This window comes from Pseudomicrostroma glucosiphilum, assembly GCF_003144135.1.
Source record: "Pseudomicrostroma glucosiphilum strain MCA 4718 unplaced genomic scaffold BCV69scaffold_11, whole genome shotgun sequence".
NCBI classification, from domain to species: domain Eukaryota; kingdom Fungi; phylum Basidiomycota; class Exobasidiomycetes; order Microstromatales; family Microstromataceae; genus Microstroma; species Microstroma glucosiphilum.
Window position 1 is genome coordinate 44430 of NW_020289923.1, and position 21536 is coordinate 65965.

A 21536-nucleotide genomic window follows, 5' to 3' on the forward strand; every position below is an offset into this window, starting at 1 on the left:
CCCCCAGGATGAGCGGTGGTGGCAGCGGGCCTTCATCGTCCATCTATGGCGGATCACCTATGAGCGGCAGCAGCAGCGGAGGTGTCATTGGTCTCGGCCTTGGATCATCTGGCTCTCGACACGGCCAGAGCTTCAGCACTACCACTCCGGACACGTCTCCTCTTGCAGGCGTGTGCTTCTACCGCGCAAGGACTCTATCTGCCTCTGCATTCCCATCTTCTTCCACTCTACAAGCAGCGGTCGCCGAGGCGACGGATTCTACCACTTCTCCTGGTCTTCTAAGGTTGAGCTCACGAGCATGGACGTCGCCCGGCGGTAGACTGAGCTTGGCAGAACGCTCGCCCGCTGTGCTGCGCTCATCAGTATCCCACAGCCGCTCGGCCAGCGCAAATGTCCTAGTCGATTCGGACGACGAGGAAGAAGAGGTTGGCAAGATGCTCGATGCTGATGCGCACGAGGGATCCACACAAGGCGGATGGGGAGCTGGCGACCTCTCGAGTGATAACGAGCATGCGATGGCCAAGATGGGACTTTTGGACCGAGTCATGAGGGACAAAGGTAGCCCAACGCGAAGGAGGAGCAGAAGGAGCACACGAAGGAGGAGCGATGCTGTCCGGGCCAGCATGTCCGACATTGTCCCTGCAGAGAGGGTCGTCTTTGCAGTCCCCTCAACCACCTCAGAAGGCACCATGGGCCCTCCTGCCATCGTACCCGCATCACAGCTCGCGCCGGCGTTCTCGATGACCTCTAGCCATCCACTACCCAGCAGCGGATACACAGGTAGCGATTCCCTACGCAGGCGGAGTCATTCCCGCCAGATGTCTCAGGCAGGGAAGAGCGTGCGATGGGCTCCCACTCTGGCACCAGTCTCCACATCTACCTTTACTCCGGGCCACCAGCGTATGACCACACGGGATCACTACGAGTACTTTGTCAATGGTGTGAATCCGGAGACAGCCGTCGATTTGAGCGAGCTCGAAGTTGATCAGCAGCCGCAATTCATCATCGCAGACGCCGCACAGGCCTCGATGCCTTGGCTCTACGGCGCCACTTCTTTCATCGACGATGGTGGCGTAGGCTCGTCCACATTCCGCATCGACACTTCTCCACTGGGCAGGTCGCCATCTCGCATGTCACTTACTGCAGAGGATTTCCAGCAGATGACCTCGATGGACTTCGATTACGAGCAATCTCACCATGATCGACGTACCTCGGTCAATGCCCGCAGGGGATTGTTGTTTGGGCCCTCGGGAACAAGCCCCACTCACTCCACGGTCAACCGCTTCAATCCTGGCTTCTCTGATCCGGCATTGAGCCAGTCGCCCCAGCGTGGGTCGATCCTCTCCAGTCGCCATACCCGAGGCAAGAGCAGCCTCGGTAGCATCAGAGACCTCTTTGCAAGCGGACAGATTGCCGTAGCCATGACGCCCGAGCGGCCACAATCCTCTACCGTCCCACGCTCTCGTGCCAGCATCGTTCAGCAAGTCAACCACCCTACTGTAAGTCCTGCCGCCATCTTTGGTGGAGCATTTGTGCCAGTAGAAGGGCAGCCTGTCCCTCTAGCTCCCGCCGTCGCTCGAGGATCGATGCATATGCCAGCCAGGATCCCAAGCTCCGAGACTTTGCCAGAACCTACAAAACACTGGGGCAAGGCAGCTGAGCGAGATGATGAGAGTGAAGTGCGTCTTGTCCGTGACTCGGCCTCTGAGGAAGCTAGCAACGAGACGCGGGCGGTTGGTCTGGCTCGAGTGCGCAGCGAAGGGACAATGGACTGGGGCGTGTCGGCGTCTCAAGAGCATATTCTCAACACTCCAGAAGTGGCGCCTCGTGCTATCACGACGAAGCCATCCTCCAAGCCTACCCCGGCAGCGACTAAAGCAAAAGCAGCTGCGACTCCAGCTGCTCCTGCCCCTGCGGCTGCAGTTGCTACTCCGGCCCCTCGTCGTTTGAAGCCGGCAAACTTTGGCCCCTTGCCGCCCGATCCGAGCATCTTGGAATTCGAGCGCCCGGATGGCTCCAAGGTCATCAAGCTCGTTTCTGAAGAATTGCAAGCTGCTCTCGATTCTGGTGAATTTGAGGAGCCTCCACCCCGCTACTACGTCTTGCCGGCCGGAGCTGGTGCCACCAAAGGAAAGCCTCCTCACGTCTCGTACGCTGGCCTCATTGGTCAGGCCATTCTCACATCGTCCGACCAGCGTTTGAGTTTGGCAGAGATCTACAACTGGATCTCCACCGTTCATCCCTTCTTCGAGAGGGGCGATCGAGGCTGGCAGAATTCCATCAGACACAACTTGTCTCTGAACAAGAGCTTCATCAAGGTGGAGCGAGAGGCCAACATCCCTGGCAAGGGTGGGTGGTGGGCCATCAAAGAAGGCCACGAGGAGCGCTTCAAGGACGGTCTCTACTCTGCTGGGCCTGGTGCTGCAGTGGAGAAGAGCGGAGGTGGCAGTAGCACGAAGAAGAGCAAGAAGAAGGCGAACGACACGCAAGAGGCGGTGGAAGGCCCTACGCATACGCCTACTCCTTCACAGCAATCTGCTACAAACGAAGCAGTAGGAGAGAAGAATCAGCGCAAGCGTCAAACCACGGATGGTAGTTCTGGCGATGGCAATGCCCCCTCCCCTGGCAGTCCTTCTCGCTCAGGCGCACGTAGCAACAAAGCTTCCAAGAAGGCAAAGGGCAACGTGGGGCCTGCCGCGAGGCTTCCATTGGCAGACGTCACTAATCGTCATCTCGGTGGTGGCGCTGCTCCGCCTGCTAATCTGGTCCAGTACGGCGACTTCTTCACTGCCACCCCTGCTCGCCAAGGCAACTATCATGAGCAGTATATGGCTTCGAGCGGTGGTATGCCGACGCTGACTGACAGCGCCAGCTCGCCGCCGTCCAGCCCTGCCATGCTCGAGTCGGATGTGCTGATGCCGCCACCCCCGTCGACAAAGAGGAAAGGTTCCAGGCGAGGAGGCCATCAGGGACGTATGTCTTCCTTCAGTGGTCCCGATCAGCAGGGTTACCCTGAGCATGTCACTGGTATCTTCCAGCAGCAATATCTCCACCAACAGCAACAGCAGCAGCAGCAACCCTACGCCAATGTCTACTTCGCTGGCAACGGTCCGAATGCCGCAGGCTTCTACCCTCAACCCTCTCCCCTGGCTAGCCGCTGGAGAAACACTGCAGGTTCTCCGACCGACTTGCCTACTGTGAATGGCTCTCCCTTGCGCCGCTCCACCACCTCACCTGCCAAGCTGGCTACCGTCTCGCCCGTCTCCTCTTTGAGAGGTTCAGCTTCGTCTGCTCTCGCTGGCGCAATGAACGTTGGCCCGGGCGGTGGCGCGCCTCGTCATCGACGCACAGGTTCTGGACTAGGTACAAGCGGGCTGACTGCTAATGGGCAGTCCTTGTTTGTGCATCACAACCCCTTTCAGCAAGGTATGAGTACCACGCGAGGCTCGCCTGTGCGAAGGGGCGGCCAGCAGGAAACCTCTGCCACGAGGTCCACCACTGGCGCCACGTTCCAGACGGCGCTCGATCAGAACAGTAGTGCCAGCCATGGACTGGGAGGCATGGGCCCTTCGATTGGCGGACTTGGCATGGGCTTCCAGTCTACCAACATCACCCCCGGCCGCGTGACGCAAGGGGAGAATGGCACGCCCAAGGGCAGAGGAGGAGCGGTGGGAGCGCAGGGCGTCAGTCCTTCGCCCACTACAAAGCGCTTCCATGCTTCGCAGAACCAGAGCCACTGGCTAGAGGACCCTTTTGACTACCAGGGCGCCCTGCAGCACGAGCTTGAGAGTATGGGGGGAGGGGGCGCAGGCGGCGGGGCGGTGCACATGGAGGGTGCTGGTCATCCCTCTACACCGCACTACACTGCTTCAATGAGTGGAGGCGGCGGGGGTGGGAGTGGTGGTCCTATGGTGGGCCTGATGATGACTGCCAATGGATCCCCGGTGAGGCTGGGCGGGGCGGGGATGAGCCATAATGGCTGGCTGAGTACAGGGACCCAGCAGGACAATGTCAGCGCGGTCAGGGGTAGCCCAGAGGGTAGGGACTGAGGGGAGCTCTCTACCGCGAGCTGGAGGGAGATTGGTCTGGCTGCGAATCTGCTAAGTGTTTCCGAATGTATTTCTATCGTTCCCATCGTTCTTTGTTTCTCTTCTCTCTCTCTCTCTCTCTCTCTCTCTCTCTCTCTCTCTCTCTCTCTCTCTCTCTCTCTCTCTCTCTCTCTCTCTCTCTCTCTTCTCTCTTGTTGTTCTCTCTTGTCTTGTCTTAGCTGTGCTTCTTCTATCACTCGCGCCGTCCATTGTTGATGCTGCTGCTGCCCCACACCCTATCGTACTTCTACACCAGAGTCTACACAACTGCGTTCTCTCTTGCTTGTTCAAATCCACACATGTACTTTGGAAAAGCTTGGGAGCTGTGTGATCCTGATGTGAATGAGTGTTGCATTCCATGAGAAGCTCGTCGTCGTCTCCGAGCCGTCGGCTACGGAAGTGGGAGTGGAGGCAGCGGATGCGCGCTGATCAATCACGCCGGCGCAGGAAGAAGTCAAGTCAAGTTGGTGCAGTTCATGGTCGATAATCCTGTCTTCTAATACTCATCCTCGATTGCTATCTCACTACTGCTCATCATGTCACGCTCAATAGCTCGTGGATGCCGCAGTGCTGGAGCTGAAGTCGGCAGCTCCTCTTGGCCCTTGGCAGAGACGAGCAAGGCGGGTAGCGCTCGTGCACTCGCAGCAGCGGCAGTGTCAGCAGCGCCAGTAGTCACGCCCTCACCTTCGACATCATCATCATCACCGCCATCTCGTCGCTTCTCTTCATCTCCCCGCAGTCGTTACGCAGCAGCGGCCTCTATCACGTCGGGCTCACCATCATCAGCAGACCCTTCCATCGGCGCACTCCAGACCCTGCACCCTCCTTCGCATCTCGCCTCGTACTTCTACCCCGCCTCGCTCCGCCCACACTACCTCGCCCTGCAGGCCCTACACCTCGAGCTAGCCCTCATCCCCACGACGGTCTCCTCTGAGATTCTTGGGAGGATACGCTATGGCTGGTGGAGGGACGCCGTCAGGGCTTGCTTCCTGGCAAAGGAAGGGGATGGAAGTGCAGGTAGGAGGTGGAAACATCCCATTGTGGTATCCCTCGAGAGAGCTATTTGGGATCCTCAAGTCAGGGCCAGGGGTGGACTGGTACAGGAGCACTTCGAGGCGATTGTTGATGCTTGGGTGAGAACTTTGGCGGAATGGTGGACAAGTTGCGAGTCTAGCGAGTTCCAAGGCTGATGAATATGTCTCGTACTGCCCTCGTCCGCTCCACCTCACAGGAAGCATCCCTCTCTACCTTCTCCACCTCACCTACGCTCGACGCCCTCGAAGCCACCTCAGAACGACTCTACTCGCGCCAATTCTACCTTCACCTCAACCTCCTCGGTCTCTCACATCACCGCATAGACGAGCTCTTCTCCCACCTAGGCAAAGCCCTCGGCCTGCTTGAAGCCATCGTCTCCACCCCCGCCAGCCTAGGCGTGAAGATGACCGCCACCGCCAGCCAGGGCGAGGGAGGCAGCAGTCCAGCCAGGATAGCCAAGTCCCGTAAGCCCTCACTAGCAGAGAGCACCCCGCACTTCCCCCTGCCCATCGAGTATCTCCAGGAGCACAACGTCACCCAGGAAGCCGTCCTGCGCTACGGAGGCCAGGCACCCGGGTTCCGCGACGCCGTCTTCGCCACGGCGACCAGGGCCAACGACTACCTCCTGACCGCCCGCAAGACCCTCCAGGACGGTGCGAGCGAACGCGACCCCTCTCTGGCGCTCAAGGGTGGGCGAGTACCTGATGCTGGCAAGCCCGCCCTGGTCGGGGCGGCTACGATTCCTTTCCTCCTGCAGAGATTGGAAAAGTACGATTTCGACCCCTTTCAGCCGGCGTTTAGGATGGAGGCAAAGGGAAGGGGGTGGAGATTGCCGGCCAAGATGTGGGGGGTGAATTGGAGTGGGAAAATCTAGTTGTAGTTGGAGAGAGTGGGGGGAGTGGGGCCGAGACAAGAGGCGAGAGCGAAGGACGGAGCTTGACAAGCTCCACAGGCTGAGCTAGCACTCGGGAAGGCAGGGAGGCAGTCAGGCCGGATGATGTTGGTTGCATTGCGACCATCAGCCAATTGCATGGATATATATACCTCTCCCCTCCCCCTGTCGTATCGCAATCACACCTTCTTCGCATACCATCCCGCCTTGAAGTTGACAATGGGAGGGAGGACCGTCATACCAGCCGATAAAGTCTCCCCTCCCCCTCCACCTTCAGCAGCGCCAAAGTCGAACACGGGCAGCGAAGGGGACTGTAAAGCCGATGAGCTCCGGCGCATGCCGCCCCCTCCCACAGCCCCCCACTCTTGCGTTGCACCAAAACCCGCACTCGCACTCGCAGGAAGTGCAGCTGCTGTGGGGAAGTACCTCCCGCCAGGCCCACTTGCGCTGAGAGGCGTGACTGGGCTCATGAGCGGGTTGGCCCAAGGGTACCCTCCTCCGGTCATTGCGCCGCCCAACCCCGGAGTGGATACGGCGGGAGAGACGACGAGGCTGCCTGCGCGACGGTGCTGCATTGGGAAATTGAAGGCGCCGGTGTGCGTTGCTGAGGCGGAAGTAGCGCCTGGAGTGGTGAGGCCGAGGGGCGAGGCGGGGAAGCCTGCTTGGGGTTGTGCATGGCCACCGCGAAAGTCGAGGTGGAGCGTGTGCTCGTATTCTGACAGTCCACGTCGACGCTTCGCTGCTGAATCGCCGGTGGCAGAGGGTGAGTCGGGGGCAGCGAAAGCGGAGATGCTGCTGACGGACTGGGGGCGCAGGCGTACCGACAGGGAGCGATTGCCGGGGCGTGGTAGCGGAGCAGTGGCCGTTGTGGGTGAAGAAGACGGAGTGAGGTCCTCTTTGACCTTTGAAGCCTGGGTGACCAGGTCGGCCGTAGTGCTGTCCTGTCCCGCACTGCCCGCCCCGCTGCCGTCTTGCAATGCCGCAGGGGCGAGTCCCGCACCACCAATTCCTTCCAACCTGCCGATGAGAGAGCCTAGACTACTCTGTACCAGGCGCGAGGACACCAAGCGCGTCTCAAGCCGGGAGAGGGTCGTCGATGAAGGGGCATCGCCGGCCGGAGGAGTTTCTTCTGACCTTCTCCAGGTATGTACGGCTGGCAATTCTGGCAGGTGCGAAGGGATTTCATCACGCTGTGTCTTTTCGAGATACCGGGTCTTGCGAGTCAAGAGCTCGTCTTCGTTCCGTTCGTCGTTACCTGGACCCAGGAAGGCGTCTACCTCTGTACTCTTTGCCCATCGAGCGCTGGCATCGAAGTCTGCAACGGCTGCAGGGACGCGCTCGTCGTAGTAGTCTGGAACATTGTGACGCCATGTGATCAGCCGCGTGACGTACCTGGCAAGAGGAGGTAGTTGCTTGAGCTCATCTCCCTCTCTGCTTTCCTTCGTATCCTTTTCGCCGCCTTCCTCATCTTCTCCATCTTCCTCTTTCTCCTCATCTTCTTCCTGTTCTCGCCAGCTGAGACCACCCAGAACATCCCGAACAGAAGGATCTGTCCTCCCGCCAAGCAAGGCGCTCTCTAGACTCTGTAGCAGTACGCTCTCGATGTAGACGTCTATCGATTCTTGAAGGTAATCCAGAGCGGCGGGCTCGATGGCCGCGTACCCTGCCAGGGCGGCATACCGTGTGATGAGGTGCGCTAGGGTCTGGGAGAGGGCAGACGCGTCCAGAGGTGTAGCGGTACCGGTCGATCGGCTGCCTCTGAGCGGCAGAGCGAGCATGTATGCTGATGAGGGAGGCGTAGGAGATCGAGGCCGCCGAGGAGCCGAGGACGATGTAGATGGTACAGCCTCACTGGCGCGCTTGGAGGGCTGACTGCTGGAAGCCACGTCTCGTGCAGTAGACCATTCAGCTCCAGCTCCGGTCCGAAAGGGCGTAGCAGGGGATGGTGAATGCTCATATCGCTGCTGCTGTTGCTGCTGTTGTTGTTGTTGTTGTTGAGAAGAGAAGGAGACTGTCCGCCGTGATGGTGAAGCCAATGCGGGAGAAGGGGAAGACGCTGCAGCCTCGCCCCCAGAAGAGGCCAATGGGGAGCTACCCTCGCCACTGGCTGCCGCAGTGCCAGCAGGACGCTGTGGCCGCGACAACTTGAGTGTGATGGGCATGGCAGCTGGTGAGGATTGATACTAGATGGAGTATGGTACCAAGGAGTAGCCTGCAACGACGAGGGAAGCATCATCACCTGCGCCTTCCGTTCCGCCGCGGCTCATCTCTCAGTCCGTTCCCCTTTCCGCCGGTCAGATTTGATTGGTATTTAGCGTGTTGCTGCTGCTGCTGCTGCCATCTTGCCGCAAGTCTCACCTGGTATCAGATAGCGACTGATGTGGTAGCATGGCAAGGGACGGTGCGGCTGACAGCGACCTCAGGTCCATTAGCGACTGGTCAGAGGTGAGGCGATGAGGCGATCGGCAAGACCTGCGGAAGTATACCTTGGCTGACACCCTTTCTCACCACCTGGGACCATGGCAGCCGCTCCACCTCGCCTTTCTGTCGCAGCCATTTGTACCTCGGCCGCTAGTGGGCGAGAAGAAGACAGAGGGGGTGGAAGTAGGCAGCGTGCTCATCGTCAGTACCCGAAGGGATCCTTTGCCATAATCAGAAAATGAACACTGATGCTCCTCTCCGTGCTCCGCAACAGAAGCTCCTCCCTCACGCTCCCTCGCTCACCCTGGGCGTCCTGGTGCTGCCTCTCTCAACAGTGTCTCCGCTATACGAGGGTCTAAGCTTGCGAACGCTGCAGAGACGCATCAAACGCAGCGCTGGTCTGTCACAGGCAGGCGAAGCGGCATCGCAGGCCAACAAGGGGACAGACAGCGCCCTGTTCGGTGAATTGGTAGAAAGTGTACAGAGGGCACTGCAAGGACAGGATGGGACACAACGATGGCTTGATTGCGAGATAGGGCGCGGAGAGGTAAGACAGTCGACTGAAGGTAGCCATCGGCAGATCCCAGCGGCTCAATCTTCTCTACAACTGTACAACCTCGCACTCCGTTGCAGGCGTCTCTCACCTTACACCACAGCTCACCAACTGCCGACTTTACCGTCTCCTTCGACCTTTCCTCGCTAGACCGCGAGGATGGACCCAGAGTCGTCAGGGACCATCTTCTCCTGCCGCTCGCATCCATGGCTCACCCACAAGAGGCGCCTTCATCTGAGGCCCTCGTACGTCTGCTTGGCAATCGAGAGAGCGCCACGAAGCTGATGAATGCCGGTGAGAGCTTGGCGGGCAGAGCGAGCACGACGCTCCATGAGCAACGCGAACGGCTGTCTTCACCGCAGATCGAGGTGACAAACCCCTCCCCGCCTCCACGCAAGTCCGTTTCTCCTCATCAAAGACGGAGTCCTACTCGCACTCGCTCGCCGACACTCAGCAAATCTCGCAGCCCAGAAGAGACGCGCTCTTTGGCTGCACCATCTTACACCCCCTCCAAGTCATCTGCCTCCTCTTCCTCCAGTGCGATCCCAAGGACACCCTCCTCGAGTGTGAAAAAGGCTGTCCCGCAGACTGTGATTCGTCCCGAAGGGGACGACGACGATGACGAGGAAGACATCGTAATCTTCAACCCCACGCCTACCTCTTCCTCCCACCGCTCTCGGCAGAGCAATGGACGCCCCGAGAGTGAGGAACAGAGGAGATTGGACGCACAGAGCCCCACGCCTGGCTCGCGTCAGACTGCTGCTGCTGCTGCTGCTGCTGTTGCAGGACAGGACTTGACGCCTAGCGGACCTGGGAAGAGGGCGCAAGCGGAGAAAGACAAAGACAAGGAAAACGAGGAGGAGGAGGAAGAGGAGGAAGAGGAGCTCTCCCTCGGCTCAAAAGGACCGAAGGCAACGCCTCAGATGATTATCCAGCAGCGCCAGGCTGGCGATGCCGAGTCCGAGCAGGGAGACACCACCATGCGGCCAGCAAACATTGGAGAATCACCACCCCCGACTCGGCGAACGACGGGCGTGCGCTCCCCTCTTCTTCCTCCCGCCTCGACATTTGAGAGTATGCCTCCGACGCCGGTGCAAGTGGATCCTGCCAACCAGGAACTGCCCAGTACTGCTACTGCTACTGCCGGGCAAGATGGCGCCCCTCCGACGCTGCAGGCGCCGCCGTTGCCGACGTCTTCGCTGACGCACGCCGAGGTGGTGGATGGTCCGTCGAGTGGAGGAGCGGGAGGGAGGGGAACCAGCCGGTACACGAGGGGTTTGGCAAAGAGGAAGCGGATCTGAAGCGACGAGAGGGACACCATCAGGACGCAGTTAACTGAGAGGTGACGAACATCTCTGCGTGACCGGAATTGTGTTGTCTTATGTAATGCTATGCTATGTTATGCTGCTCTCCCCTCGCATCACCTCCCTCTCCTGACAAGCAAGACGAACATGCCCGCCGTGGCTGCGCTGAGAGAGAGCCAAGTAGCGGCATACACTGCGTGCTGGTTCCTGAGTTCAATCGTCGCCGACCGTCCAATGGGTACTCCCCTTGCTAGTCGAGTGGCAGAATCATACCCATCGTAGACTTCTTCCAGCAAAATCGGCAGGACGTGATGCTCCTTTGATGATTCGGATCCACCGACGCCTAGCATGCTCTTTACGCTCTGTGCCACACCCGCAGAGGGCGTGTACTCGTCGTCGTGAGACTCCTCCGGTGACGAAGGACCTAGCACTGCTGCTTCGCCCCTTGAGGAGACGTGCGATGCCATTGCTTGTGGGTCGGCGTGGAACCACCGGTTCCTCACTGGGTCGTTGGAGGGAGTGAAGGCGTTGGGCGGTGATACTGGGGTGAGGAGCGCAGTCAGAGTGACGTGTGATGAGGGCTGGCGGTGGAGGAGATGAAGGCGAGGTCGTAAGCCAAAAGATCCAATAAATTACTAACGCTCCGTCTAACTCACCTCTGCACCGCTCTTGATGGTCCTCCTGCCATTGCTGTCCTCAAAGATGCTAGTGTCTGCAACGAATCCTCGATCCACCAGTACCTCTCCACCACCTTCATCTCGGATGAATGGTGTTACAATGTGAGCTCCGACTGTTCCATCCCTGACCCTTGGGCCGAGGAAGAGGGTACGAGAGTGGTCAAAGTAGCCCGAAAGGGAGACGAGGCGGTAGGAGAAGGAGGGCAGGACGGAGAGACTGGAGGTGGAGGGAAGGAGCCAGGAGGGAATGGCGGGGAAGGTGTGAGATTGTTTTTCCCCTTTGTCTGACTTCCCATCGTGCTCACTTGATATTCTTGGGAAGCTTCATTGGTTCCTTTTTCAGCTTCCACTCGAGCTCTTCTATAAGTCCCACCTTCCACTCCAACCTCCTGATCTGCCACACGCCCAGTCCAAATGTGAAGATGGGCATGAAGCCTAGTAGGAGGAGTGCAGGTGACTTGTACCATGGCGGCGTCTCCTGTTTGGCGCCTTGTCCCTGGTAGCGTGCAGAGTAGAGGGAGTCGAAGGAGGACTGTGAAGAGGAAGAGGAGGTGGGGTCTGGGGGTGGAGTAGCGTACTGGCGAGCGCTGGAGGAGAAGGCACTGCTGCTGCTGCTGCGAGGTGGTGGAAGTGGAGCGAGGAGGACACGACGCGGTGCCTGAGTGTTGAGCTTGATGGCCCGCATGGCAGTGGCCGCAGCTGAAGGGGCAAGTGATCCTCTCATGGCTTGACGTGGACTGAGTATCTGCGTGGGTTGATGGTGCGGATGGTGAGACAGGCCTGACCTCGTTGAGCCTCTTGCCGTTGCTTCCGATCCTTGACAGGTCGCCCTTCTTTTTTTATCTAAGCCACGCGGGAGACGAGGGAGGCGCATTGCAGGCGATGTGGAGCAGCCAAGCGGACTCAGGCACAGACAGAGCAACACTTTCACTCTGCACTCAGTCCACCACGCGTCCTACTCTTACCCCTTCATCCTCCCAGCCATGGACATACAGTTCGAGGCACCGCCGCAGCTGCTACAGACGCCCGCAGCTCCAAAGGCCGACAGGGAGGCTGAGCTGCTCAGGAGGCAGATCTTGCGCGAGGAGCGGAGGCAGAGTAGACTTGCCACTATTGAGAAGTGGCAGCCGACAGTAGACAGGGAGAGGAGAGAATGCTCTAGATGGCTGGATCAAGGGACAAGCAATGGCGTCAAGCAGATGGAAGATACAAGGAGTAGTCAGCAGGAGCTCTTGGGAAGACAGATCAGGATGACCTGGGAGGTGAGTCAACCTGCAATCCCATCTAGCGCCATCATCACCCCGCTCAGCATCCACCGACACTCCCGCTCTCCCACTCTACAGGCCTCACGCCCCACGGAAGAGCAACGGCGCAGTCGCAACAGAGTCATCAGAGATCTTCAGACATTCTTCGACGAACATTGGCCAGGCCGCGGACTCCAAGTGGCCTCCTTTGGCTCATCCGTCACCGGCATGTACAATGCCTTGTCAGACATCGACGTAGTCATCCTCGACCCCTCGCGGCCTTTGGGAGTGGGTCAGCCTCCAGACGCCTTGGATGGAGAGTCCGATGCGGAAGTTGACGTCACCGGCGAGCTGCCAGAATGGTACGATGTGAGGACCATTGCCAAGCTCATGAGGAAGTGGGCAGGCAGGAGATGGCATCAAATCGTAGCAATACACGGCGCCAACGTACCCATTGTCAAGTTCAACGCCGGTCCTCTCAGTGTAGACGTCAACATCAACAACCGCTTCGGTCTCATCAACTCCCACCTCATCAGAGCTTACGCAGACCTCCGCCCGCTCCTCTTCCGGCCCCTGTGCTACGCCGTCAAGCACTGGCTCAAGAGGCGCGGGCTGAACGATCCCAGTGGACAAGGAGGGCTGGCAAGCTTGTCAAGCTACTCGATTGTTCTCCTCGTCATTCAGTCCCTCCAGGCCTCTGGGGATCTGCCAAATCTCCAGTCCTCTAGCCTCCTGCGCCACTTTGAAGCGCAAACCGAGTACCAGTGGCAGGCGCCAAAGAGGGTCAAGAGAAAGGTGGGGCAGCAGCCTCAGCGCTCTGGTGTCAATCAAACAACCCACCCAGACCCTGCAGGCGAGATGACAGCAATCAACGGGACACTCCCCACTGATGGCCCACTGCCTAATGGAAACTCACTGCCCAACGGAAGCACGCTCCCGAATGCTTCAATTGAACGGCAACTACCCCCTCGAGACTACGTCCCCAGCAAATACGACGTCACCTTCTTCGACCCAGCCAAGCGTCCCCCACACGTCAGACCAGTAGAGGGCATCGGCACGCGTAGCTGGGTCAATACCAAAGTCTATCCTCACGTAGCAAGCGCCGCTAAAGGCCCCACTGCAAAGGCAGATCAGAATGTGGATTGGCCTGCGCCGGAAGAGTCGGGCTTGCATCTCATTGATGCTGGTCGCAAGGAAGTGAGCAAAAATGATGCAGCAATGGGAGCCAGATTCCTCGACTTTGTCAAGTTTTTTGCGTCGCTGCCGAAGCGGCGATGCTACGTCAGCGTTGCACAGGGAGCACCTTGCATCATTCATGGACCGTCAAGTGATGCAGACACGCAGGGAGGCCAGGAGGTCACGCTGCCTTCAAATGGCACTGTTCACCCTTCTCCCGCTCCCACAAAGAGTACTCTAGCACCACCATCGCGGCCCTCCTCGAGCTCAACAGAAGCCAGCGTGCGCACTGCCTTCTCCCAGCTCAAAGTCTCAACTGACGGCCCTTCCCACCCGGTCGAATGGTCCTCCTGCCGCCTCGTCATCCAAGACCCCTTTATCACCGACCGCAACACCGCCAAGAACGTCGGCAAGATTGTCGCTGACCGGCTAGAGGTGGAGTTCGGGCGAGTCGCAGCACTCTACCGTCTCCGCCCTGGTCAGCAGGGGGAGGAACCCTCGGAGCCGGTGCTCTTTGCGGATATTGCACTCCCGCTCGAGTACGACGAGGCGGTGCGTATTGAGGCTGGGGAAGAGTCGGGAGAGGGAGAGGACGCGGGGAGGAAGAGGCGGAGGGGTCCAAAGGGGGGAAAAAAGCGGTATAGAGGCAAGAATGGCAAAAGCGGCGGAGGCGGCGATGCAGTCAAATCGGGTCAAGCCCCAAGGCCGTTGACGGCATGAACGAAGAGAAAAGTGATGCATATTACGTTTCCAGAACAACAAGCAATGTATCACAACATCCATCGTACAGTGTCCAATTATTCGAGTCAATTGGCTAGCCTTGGCCGGTCATTCATGTCCTTTTCACGGCTCCTCCGTGCGCTCATCTGACGACGAAGTTGACCTGCCACCTGCAGCATCGACGGCGACTGTAGCAAAGCAGAGCTACTTTCCCGCTCTTCTCAGGTGATCAATTCGTAGGAAGCATTCTGAGGAATCTCGTCGGCCTCCGGTTCGTCGTCTTCATCTACATACCAAGCCTTCTGTTTCACAGAGGGCAGAACTAGAGCCTGTGCGAAGGTCAGGGTACTGACTAGCCAAGTTCCAGCCTGCTCAACAGTGAGCGGCGCCTTGCTGAGGAAATGACCTCCCAGTCTCTCATACCGTGGCAAGACGATGGCTATCGTTTGCTCCACGAAGGCAAGCCAAGCAGCAATCTTGAGTGTGCCGGCAAAGTTTCCTCGACGGCGTTGTAAAGTACTGGTGGCGGACTGTCGCGAAGCGTCGATTGCGAATCTTGGCGAGACGAAATTGAATGCGAGTTGTGTGAGGCTAGCTGATCCAATCAAGATGCCTGGCAACGTGGAGAAGAGGTGCTCGAAGAGCCAGTGTCCAGACTCGGACTGCGATGGCTTCAAGTAGCACCCTGAGCCGGAGAGAATATGACGGTCGCCAATTGGTATGACTGTTGTGAACAGGTATACCACAACAAAAGACTGTGGGGCGAGGAACATGAAAGGGCAGCGTGATCACGTCAGTCAGAAGAAGTGTCGACAATGAGAGATGGGAAGAGCCCTATGAACTCACGACCACAGGCCACCACTGGAGCAGATCCCTCTCTGCCATTCTTGACTTGTATTCCTGCTTGGATTCTGGCCTTTGGACAATGTTGGTGCTGAGCAGTCCGAGCAGGCGTCTGCCACCAGCTGCAGACGTCTTCGTCACTGGCATCAATCGCAAGAGTATCCTGATCTGCCAAACAATATTTAGCAGCACTAGGAGGATTGGGAGGAACGAGATCGCCCAGTAGACATGGTAGAAAATGTCGGGCGAGCTACGAATGCCAGCAATCCAGGGACGCATCTGTGCGGGAATTGAGAGGGCAGTCGCAGTGGCTATCATCCATTGAGCATTGTGTGATAGGCCAAGGGTATTCGAGCGGGTATACCAGTAGATCAGCGCGACTGCAAAGGCAGCGTGAGAGAAGAGTAAGCTCCGTGCTGAGGTCCTCCGTCTTGCCCAAAACGCAACTCACGACCTAATTCTAATGATTCGGCCAGACCAAAGATCAGACCCATAGCAATGGCTCCCCGCGTCTTACTACGCGGATGGGCAGCGCTTCCCAATGCGATAGATGCTGGTGTACATCGAGACGTAAGGTTTTGGCCAATAAAAAATCAGCTGGTGCAAGAGTAGCGCTAATCTGCATTGCATCAGTATCAGCTACTCACTCCAGAGTTCCCAGTAATTCTCCTCTTCCGGGAGAAAAGTATTGATCATTTCTTTGTGCTTGCCTTCCTCTACGTCCCAAGCCGTGGTTGCATTTGGCATCACCGGCTCAACCCAGCTGAGCGTCCACGACCGTAGCATTCTGTGGGCCGCGAAGTGGACACTAAGGTCAATGTGAAAGAACTCTGGACTGGCGGCTTCAGGTGAGAGAATAGATGTGTCACAGGCGCCTTGCTTAGCTGCCAATCGAGCAAGCGCCGCTTCAGAGCCGGGCCTCAGGTGAGGAAGCTGCTGGTGTTGCGCTGGCCCTGTCGAGGCTGGGCCTCCATCGTACAGCACGGGAGACCAGCGGAATGCGACATCTTCCATCTTGAGCTCTTGTCCCTCATTAGACTTGGCTCTAAATTGCAAGAGCTGCTCCAGAGGTCCGTTGCGGCGTATGTCGTAGCAAGCACCTGGCAGTTCCTCGTCCTCAGGCCTTGCCTCCCAGCACGGGGCCGAATTCCTCATCGCAGTCTGCTGCCTAAAGCCCCAGTCCGGAAGTGCAAAGTGTCTCTCGTCACGCAAGAGCACAACATTGACACGGCTTCTGATGTGAGGGTGAAAGATTTGACATAGCTTGCTGTCGCCGATGTAGTATCGATTACCGTCTTGGTCGTGAGTAAGATTCTTGACAAAGTGGCGGCTTGCATAGGAGTTGTCCATGAAGCTAGGTACAAGGGGTGAAAGGTTCTGCAACGGCCTGGGAGAGAAAGATTGGGAAGAATTGCCGCCGGTACAATTGAAGCCTGGAAGATCACCTTGAAGGTAGTACTTGGATGGTAGAAGCTTTAGAAGAGGTACACTGGGAGCGGTGTGGTCAAGTACATCTTGCAGCACGAGGCGTCCAGTCCTACTCTTGACCGCATTTGCACTGCTCAATGAGCGAGGCAGAGTGAGGGAAGTATTCGGATGAATCGTCATTCTGCCTTCCAGCTCGCCCAGATCTGTCACTGTCTGCTCATCTGGCCGCAGAGTAAATGTGATACGAAGCGACGAGGGTCCCAGCACCTGTGTATAGAGTGGCTCGATGGGAACGTCTAGAGGCACGGAACCAAAGACGAAGCTGTCCATCGTGACGCTGCGGAAGAGGACATCTTGATAAAGAATTGCGTCTGTGCGTCGCTCCTGCACGGTGGTATTGGGAAGCAGGTACGTGACAGTTTCAAATCCGGCAGGGAGCGAGTGACCCTGATCCAAGTGTTGTGTGACGTCGAGCCAAACAGTGGCAACGATGTCAAAAGGCGTCGAGGCGTTGATCAGAGGCTCCACCAGTGGTGGCTTTGCTTGTGCGACGGGATGCTTCTTGTGGTTGAAGGTGATATCGGAATGCGGGTGGTTCAACTCTCGCAGCACGCCCCCGCCGAAATACAAGGCGATCACTACCACTGCCAGCGAAGCGAGGACCTGTATGATCAACAGCAGCTTGCAGATGCTGGAGCACCACGATCTGCCTTTGCGCGTGGAGGAGCCATTGCTCGAGGCGGCTGGTGTGGTGGGGGAGGATGGAGTGGAGCTGGAGGGTGGTGGTCTCCTGTTCCTCAATGGCTCACCGGCCTGGTAACCACGACTCATCCGAGGGGATTGGGGGAGCTCAGTCCGAGGGCGGTAGACTGATCGATGTAGAGAGTTGGATAGATCGCACAGCCAGCTCAGGCCCGAGGCTGCCTGTCAGATCACCGGTGCGCAGCGTTGGGATTGCGGGGAATCCTCGGCTGCAGCACCCCGCACGCGCCACTCCCGACGGGCCTTGGCGTTGCACCGGCACGGCGCGTTGCCGCCGGCTGGGCAAGGAAGGCCCCCGTCTATCGGATCGGGGAATAGACGCGCCGGCCGGAAGTGGCCTATCGGATCGGAGAATAGTCTAAGCGGGCTGCTGCAGGCTGGCGCGCGTGGAGCTCAAGTGTGGCTCCTCCGCCTGTCAAGAGGGGCGAAGGTGAAGTGGTAGACAGTCTCACCTCTGTCCTTCTCACTCACATCCACCATACCAGACGGGGCAAGCATCGCCATGGCCACGATGGCAAAATCTCGTATGAGGCAGACACAGGGTTGACAACTCACCCTCCGACACCCGCACCTCATCCTGCCCAAAGGTTCTTTTTCCAGGCTGCAACAGACGTTGCTCCCGAGAAGCCACTGGCTTACCATGGGCTTGTGCCTCAACATCGTGGTCAAGATCAATGCGATGGGTCGAATATATCCTCCCTGGTCTGAGTGGAGCAGACGAGCTCGGCGGATCTCATCAGTGTGGGTCTGTTGCGATGCTTTCGTTACCAGGTGAGTCGGCAAGATCCACCAGCATAGGCAGGGCTGTGCATTGTAGCTAATGTCAGTGCTGTCACTATTGCTCCAGCGCAAGATCTGCAGTTCTCACACCATGAACTCTGATCTTCACTTTCTGACCTGATCCGGGAAACGAGTGCGGTCCTGGTACGTCAACCCAGCCAGTTACGGCTGCTCCCTAGCATACGATACTCGGACACCCGACGATCAAGCCGAAGTTGTGAAGATCATACACTTCCTTTTCCAAGGAGGAATATTCGGTAGAGCTGTGTGGTCACTCGACTATCGCGGCCCAGACGCACATCGAGATCGAGGGTGACGAGGTTGCTGTTCCGCACACGATCAAAGTCATGGATGGAATGCGACCTCTCGCCGTACGCTCCGGACCTTTTGGCTCTTGCACTGCAGTATTTGCATGCAGTTCAGGATGAACCTCCTTTGGTCTTGAACTTCACATGGCGGCCAAAGCACTTGCGTGCGCACGAGTTGAAGATCACACAACACCCAGGGCTCAGGCTTGCCCCAAGCTCCTGAGTCCAGTGGGTTAGCGAAGATCCAACTACTAGCTTTCAGACTAGGACCTCAGAGAGATCTACGACCTCAGCAACACCAGTGACCGTAGTCAGAGCCGGTCAGTAGTTCGTGTACAGAGTCGAGAACGCCCCTCGAGCTTTCGGTGCCCTGGTGACTAGGCAGCCTCTGGCAGAACACATTGGCAAAGAGATCTTTCTGTCTCATCTCGTCCATATTCATCTGCAGCTTGCGCAGCAGCTCCTCAGCCTTGCAAAGGCAGGATACCACTACCGCGATCTGAACGAGGGCAACGTTTGCCGTCTGCATGGCACTTCTGACACCTTCTTGCTCGTCGACTTGGGAAAGATGAGAGAGGGGCTCAGCCCCCGAGGGCGGCCACCAGAGATGACAGACGCAGAGGCGATTATTGGCCGAGGTATAGACGACATGCAGTCGGCCAATGCAGATGCTGAGGTCGGCGATGGGGTCAAAATGTGGAAGTTACACCCCGAGCAATTGCCTAAAGAGCTGAGCAAACTTAGCGGCCGAGATGCCAGACTTCATCTCAGAGATTGAATAGACGACCGCATGGAGAAGGACGGCAACGGGCGATGGAACCCCACGTTATACGCCATGGAGACGACCCAAGACGTTCAGCAATCTGCCGAGCGCATCGGAGCCACTGATGCAGTAGTCAACGCTTCCCAGGAGCTGAATGATTACGTTACGGAGATCAAGAAGAAGGAAAAGACAAGAAGCAGAGGTCCAGGAACCCTGATACAGGTCTGGTAAAGATCATCTGCCGTTTGGGCGCGGCGGTACGTAGCCAAGTGCGGCAATGACAAGCAGAGGATGGTCAAGCTCCACAAACAGGAGACGTCACCTCAGACACAATCAGACTATGGATATTTCCTTCCTATGGAGGATGTACGCATGGATAATGTGAGTGGAGAATCACCTATGGAACGGACCGGATCTCCTCTCTCACTCTCACCATAATGTCTCATGTCTCACGAAAGGACGTTGATGATGCAGAGTTTAACAAAGTCGACGTTTTTGTCCGCGGTTCAAAGCCATCTGCTGGCCAAGCCAACAACCACTGGTCCAACGTCGTCTCGTTTCTAGGAGTCAAGGCGGCAGCGTCTGATGACGTGACGAAAGAGATTGTTTCAATGTTTGCGATATGCCGTGAGTCAGGGCGAGTCCGAAACCTGCAACGAGGCCTGTCTGCTAATCGTGAGAACTGAAGTCTCTTTTGACCGCTACACACCTTTGTCAGAGAAAGATGTGCCAGTACAGTACTGTCAATTCAGATCTCTACTACGTGACGTGGTGTAGAAGTCTGGTGAGGCTCTGGTACCTCGACGCAGCCATATTTGGCTGTTCTCGACCTTTTGACAGTAGCAAGCACGAAGACCAGGTCGAAATCATCAAGATTCTACTTCTCTTGTGTTTGGAAGAACACGCCACGCTCCTGAATGGACACTGGGCCATCGCTGCTCACAGAAGCTTTACGATTGTGGCTGACAAAAGGGTTGGTGTCAAGGCCAAGGAATTCAATGTCGAGAGAGGACTGCGATCACTCGATGTACGCCCTGGACCATTCGGGACGGGTACTGCAGTATTTGCCGAGCGAAATGAAGACGGTACAAGACAATGCATTCGCGACTGCATCGTACTGCTGTGGAAGGCAGACCTGGAGGTGACGGAGATGACGGAAAACCGCCAGAAGACGGAGGCGGACCAGGAGACGACGAAGGTACTCGGGAAGGAGGGGCCAGCGAAGGACGCAGTGATTAAAGTGCTCCAGAAACGAGGGACCTCAGAAGACGAGCCACAGGCCCTTCCTCGAGAAAGAAGACGAGGAGGGAAGGATCCGGTTGACCAAATTATAGGCATGTATCGCTCTTCATATCATCTATCGCCTCGAGTCCGCAATACAATTGATTCTCATCTCCTCGAATCTTTTCGCATTACTGAAGCTACACTTCCGCACGGAGACTAGCGGGACGTCTTGACCGTGCTACAATGGTCTGCGCTCTTTCCAGTAGCCAGGAGATGTGGTCCGGGTCGTCCTTGTCCAGCTTCTTGTCTGTGTGATGCGGTCATGATGCATGGCGCCGATGCGTGACCGGTTCGACGCTTAGTGATAGGAAGGGTTCGAAGGGACCGGCCGGAGAAGAAGGCTCGATTGGCCTGATGAGAGATTTCCTCCGAAGCTGAGCACGGAATCATGTTTGAGACAGCAACGACCTTGCCGACAAACAACGTCACGAATTGCCACGATCTTTTAGCCCTCTTTACACTGGAAGTGAGGTTTGATGTGAATCGTAGAAGAGACAACAGTAGGTCCACATGATGTACCGTAAGGTGTCTACCTTACTGCAGAGAAGTAACGAGACTGCAGTCACACCTGACGAATCAAAATTACGCGTGTACCTCTGACTGTTGCGGCAGATGGGTCAGCCGGTACCATTTGTAACCCACTGTTGAGCTCGCAACGTTGAAACCCCAAAATGTTGCCTCAAATCATAATCTCAGCTGCGCACATTGAGCTTACAAAAGTGGCATGACGGAGCGTCCCGGTGCTTGGCCAAAACAAATCCAATCAAAGCCAAGCCTACATCACAGCACATGCCTAGAGGGAGCTACACGCTGTTGCTCTCCCATCCATGGATGACTCTCTGTACGGCTGGTACTGGGCATCCCACAGAATGCGCCAGGATCCCTCTACTGTACATTCAGTGGCACAATCCCACAGGACCTCAGAAAGCATGGCACACTGTTCATTCTCAGACGTCTGGAGCACAGTATCGTATAATCGAAGAGGATCTTGCATCACTCTTTGGCAAATGTGCCGTCTTTGCAGGGACGCGCGACTTGACGCGCAAGCGGCGAGTAAGCTACTATAGCAGGACAGTACGGGATCTGATCCTTGGCGAAAACCTTCCTGATGTTGCATTACTCTCACAAGAATGTGCTGTACTTCTTTCGTCACTCAATTCTCACTAGTGCAAATTCAAAGGAATGAACTGATCGGAGATCTGGCAGCTTGCCCCGCGCTTTGACAATCTGTGGCTGGAATCAGGCCACATCTTGGCGA

The 21536-nt window shown here is 57.2% G+C and overlaps 8 protein-coding genes across 8 annotated transcripts; 5 read left to right on the forward strand and 3 right to left on the reverse strand.

Moving 5' to 3' along the window:
• Positions 1-2138: 2138 nt before the first annotated feature.
• Positions 2139-2366, forward strand: BCV69DRAFT_239160 (winged helix DNA-binding domain-containing protein; the record flags this gene model as incomplete). The annotated part of the gene is made up of 1 exon (XM_025489972.1): positions 2139-2366. A coding segment is annotated over one exon (228 nt), but the record flags the coding sequence as incomplete, so codon positions are not given.
• A 2224-nt stretch (positions 2367-4590) lies between these two features.
• BCV69DRAFT_283995 (hypothetical protein) lies at positions 4591-6218 on the forward strand. Its single transcript, XM_025492892.1, has 2 exons — positions 4591-5221; positions 5320-6218. Exons 1-2 carry the CDS (start codon positions 4625-4627, stop codon positions 5995-5997), a joined length of 1275 nt encoding a protein of 424 aa, XP_025346524.1. The 5' UTR covers positions 4591-4624; the 3' UTR covers positions 5998-6218.
• A 1048-nt stretch (positions 6219-7266) lies between these two features.
• On the reverse strand, positions 7267-8177 carry BCV69DRAFT_278125 (hypothetical protein; the record flags this gene model as incomplete). The annotated part of the gene is made up of 2 exons (XM_025491193.1): positions 7267-7339; positions 7408-8177. The coding sequence occupies 2 exons, from the start codon at positions 8175-8177 to the stop codon at positions 7267-7269; spliced, it is 843 nt and encodes a 280-aa protein (XP_025346525.1).
• A 174-nt stretch (positions 8178-8351) lies between these two features.
• BCV69DRAFT_313633 (hypothetical protein) lies at positions 8352-10290 on the forward strand (the record flags this gene model as incomplete). The annotated part of the gene is made up of 4 exons (XM_025495049.1): positions 8352-8460; positions 8542-8637; positions 8711-8983; positions 9070-10290. The coding sequence occupies exons 1-4, from the start codon at positions 8404-8406 to the stop codon at positions 10288-10290; spliced, it is 1647 nt and encodes a 548-aa protein (XP_025346526.1). The 5' UTR covers positions 8352-8403.
• A 119-nt stretch (positions 10291-10409) lies between these two features.
• On the reverse strand, positions 10410-11655 carry BCV69DRAFT_250784 (hypothetical protein; the record flags this gene model as incomplete). Its single annotated transcript, XM_025490396.1, has 3 exons — positions 10410-10874; positions 10950-11187; positions 11276-11655. 3 exons carry the CDS (start codon positions 11653-11655, stop codon positions 10410-10412), a joined length of 1083 nt encoding a protein of 360 aa, XP_025346527.1.
• Positions 11656-11953: 298 nt separating this feature from the next.
• BCV69DRAFT_313635 (hypothetical protein) lies at positions 11954-14110 on the forward strand (the record flags this gene model as incomplete). Its single annotated transcript, XM_025495050.1, has 2 exons — positions 11954-12232; positions 12314-14110. The coding sequence occupies 2 exons, from the start codon at positions 11954-11956 to the stop codon at positions 14108-14110; spliced, it is 2076 nt and encodes a 691-aa protein (XP_025346528.1).
• Positions 14111-14117: 7 nt separating this feature from the next.
• BCV69DRAFT_284000 (hypothetical protein) lies at positions 14118-17260 on the reverse strand. The gene is made up of 4 exons (XM_025492893.1): positions 15601-17260; positions 15405-15506; positions 14957-15333; positions 14118-14865 (listed from the first exon to the last, which is right to left on the reverse strand). The coding sequence occupies exons 1-4, from the start codon at positions 17210-17212 to the stop codon at positions 14332-14334; spliced, it is 2625 nt and encodes an 874-aa protein (XP_025346529.1). The 5' UTR covers positions 17213-17260; the 3' UTR covers positions 14118-14331.
• A 1806-nt stretch (positions 17261-19066) lies between these two features.
• On the forward strand, positions 19067-19771 carry BCV69DRAFT_300204 (hypothetical protein; the record flags this gene model as incomplete). The annotated part of the gene is made up of 4 exons (XM_025494436.1): positions 19067-19216; positions 19307-19375; positions 19453-19621; positions 19713-19771. The coding sequence occupies 4 exons, from the start codon at positions 19067-19069 to the stop codon at positions 19769-19771; spliced, it is 447 nt and encodes a 148-aa protein (XP_025346530.1).
• Between the last annotated feature and the right edge of the window lie 1765 nt (positions 19772-21536).